Source organism: Coffea arabica, chromosome 1e, assembly GCF_036785885.1.
Source record: "Coffea arabica cultivar ET-39 chromosome 1e, Coffea Arabica ET-39 HiFi, whole genome shotgun sequence".
Classification (NCBI taxonomy): domain Eukaryota; kingdom Viridiplantae; phylum Streptophyta; class Magnoliopsida; order Gentianales; family Rubiaceae; genus Coffea; species Coffea arabica.
Genome location: NC_092311.1, coordinates 24,223,831 through 24,226,825, shown reverse-complemented (window position 1 = coordinate 24,226,825; position 2,995 = coordinate 24,223,831). Strand labels below are relative to the sequence as shown.

Below are 2,995 nucleotides of genomic sequence, written 5' to 3'. Positions count from 1 at the left end.
TTATTTGGAAGTTGACGGAGTGTCAACTATTATTTGATCAAGTTTCGGTGAAGCAAATGGGAATTTGGCTCCTGAGAGCCACCTGTGTCCTTTTATATCTATGCTGTTGTTCATTTCTTTATTTAATTTGCATATGTAACTAATTGAATATGGAGTTCCCTGATTCTTACTTGCTTTTGTTTTGGTACCTCATTGAGTGTAAGCTCACCCCCTTCCCGTTACCTTTGTTTTCCTTACAGGGAACCACATTTCCAACCGTGATTTTGAGACAAGGGTGGAGCTAGTGTAAACGTTCTTTTGTTAGCTCTTGTATAATCAAAACCCTAATTGTCTTTTAATTAAGTGTCACGCTTTTAATTGTAAAAGTTTCAATAAATGTATATGAGTGTTTTATCATGTACATTAAGTGTAGTCCTTTGAGCTGGTACCTTTGCGTTTGTTGAGATGCTACTGTAACCATTGGATGATCGGACAGGCATTATACACTTTCCGTTTCGATTTGTTTTCTGTTTCACGATTTTACTTTGTGTAAGCGCGCCAATGTATTTCGAAACGTTCTGAGTTGCGTATAACCGTCTTATTATTCTTTTGGGGATTCGTTTGTGCGCTATATCGGGTTTGTATGATTCAATTTCGTAGTTCTGACGAGAGCTGGGCAGGCAGTCCGCCGAACCCTTTGGTTCGCCTTAGGGTGAGGTGGGGCTGTCACACAACCCATTTGATCAATTAGTGTTTCAATGACAAATTTCAAATTGGAAAACCTAGTCGATTTTGAGAAAACCATCCATTGCATCCAGCCATTTGATCGGTTGTGCTTCGATCCATGCTTCATTGAGAAAATTTGTGAACAAATTTCAATCTCTCAGATAGAAAGTTCTTCAAGGTCAAATCGGTATTTTTTTACAAATTTTTGTATCAATCAAAACAATCAATCCATTCGGACTTTACCCTTGTTCTATTAGGCTAGAAATTTCCCGTCGTTCAATTGACCAAAATTTTCAAATTACCTTCCAATCGAATGGCAATAAATTGATCGGATCCATCAGGTATTATATAGTACTTATCCTGAAGGATTGCATTTTCATGCTAGGCCAATCCTTGGCATAAAATGGGTCCCCCAATAGGACATGCATCCGAATTACTTTAATTTTTACTAACTCGTGTCTTTTTCTTTTTCTTTCTTTCCTTGCTTTGCCAAAAGCCAGTCAAGAGATGATGCTAAATAGGGTTTTCTAAAATGTCAGGTGTTTTTCAAATATACCTACAAGAAGAAGCCCCATCGTCACACGATCTCGTAGCCGAGCTTTAAAAAATCGTGTAAACATGAGTACACATCCTAAATCATCCGATAGGCCTACAACGGCGCCATCAGCCGACCTGGCAAACCTGGGAGCTCAACTAAACAAAGTATTGAACAAATTCAATGAGCTAAGCATGGAAATGACAGCACAATGGTGCGTGATTGATCAGTTAGTCACTGTAGCAGCGGTGTCCAACATGAGCCCTTACCTGCTAACCAAATTGAACCGTAACCAATACTTTTGCCCTATACTCAAACTTTCTTGGCTCCACATGTTGCAAATCCACCTGAAGAAACTTTCACCTATCCCACTCAGGGCCTACCACATACCTATACACCTAATATCCAAGTCAATCCTTCTCACCTGCAAATTCTCCAAAATTATCCACCCATTAGTCCGAACATGCCAACTGACTTTCAAGTACCTCAACATACCACCGCTGAGCCATTCATGCTGGATACTACTATGCAAGGGAAGGTGGAAATGGGTGAATCTTCCGCCCCAATGGATAAAAACTTGTTGAAAAGATTGAATAAATTTGATGAATTCATGAGAAAAAGCCAAGGAATGAGCAAGCCTGGAGGCTTAGACTATGATGAACTATGTCTTTTTCCAGATATGCAATTGTCTTTGGGTTTTAAAACACCCAAATTTAGTAAATATGATGGAACTGGCAACCCCAAAACGCATCTTAGACTATTTGCAAACAAGTTGGGACAGCCAGTAAGTGATGAAAATTTGCCTATACGTTTATTCCCAAAGAGTTTGGAGGGAGATGCTCTAGACTGGTATTCTAATTTGAAGCCTGAAGAAATGAAAACATGGCTGGATTTGTCAACCGCCTTCGTGAGACAATACGAGCACAATTGTGAACTTGCTCCCACAAGAACCACACTTGAAGGCACTAAAAAAAAACCATCTGAAGATCATAAGATATATGTCAAGCAATGGCGAAAAATGGCAGCTAAGGTGGAACCTCCGATGACTGAAGAGGAAATTGTCCGTACTTTTATTAAGGCACATGATCCACCATATTTTGAGGAGATTTTTCACATGATCGGGTGTTCATTTGTGGCAATTATCAATAAGTTGGAGGAATATGATGAATATGTCAGGGCAGAAAAAATTGTCAATGTATCAGTTTTAAAATCACAATTGGACGCCTTGTAAGGTCAGAATAATAATAGAAGGGAACCTCAACTCAAGAAGAAAGAAGAGGAAACTGTTTTTATGGGGGACCAAGGACCGTCTTCAAGACCCAGGTTTCAACGTTACCACACATATTCATCTCGCTACCCAAACCCAGGCTCTGTTTACTATACTACTGTCAATCACCCTTGCCCTTGGCCAAATTATGCAAACCCACCTATACTACCCGTCCCAATTTTTCCACTCAACCCTCAAATTCGACCTCGCCTACCTTATAATTCCAGACCTGCTCCACCAAACAAACAGACCTACAACCATCCTCAAACCAATAAAATACAAACCGCAGCCGATCTCAAACTTTTACCAACTTAGGTAGGCCCATTGACCAACTGTACGAATAGCTCAAGGCCACCGGTAAAATTGATGACATACCTCCTCCAAACTACCGTCGTCAAGGTTTCTCTGCTGGGTACGACCCTCAAGCCATTTGTACCTACCATTCTGGAGCGCCCGGTCACTCGACCGGTAACTGTTGGGTATTAAAG

The 2,995-nt window shown here is 40.4% G+C and overlaps 1 protein-coding gene across 1 annotated transcript; it reads left to right on the top strand.

Moving 5' to 3' along the window:
- Positions 1–1,703: 1,703 nt before the first annotated feature.
- Positions 1,704–2,471, top strand: LOC140016414 (uncharacterized). Its single transcript, XM_072069928.1, has one exon. It carries the CDS (start codon positions 1,704–1,706, stop codon positions 2,469–2,471), a length of 768 nt encoding a protein of 255 aa, XP_071926029.1.
- Positions 2,472–2,995: the final 524 nt, after the last annotated feature.

Coding starts and splice junctions, on each gene's coding strand:
- LOC140016414 (XM_072069928.1), top strand. CDS start 1,704: ATGCCAACTGACTTTCAAGTACCTCAACATACCACCGCTGAGCCATTC.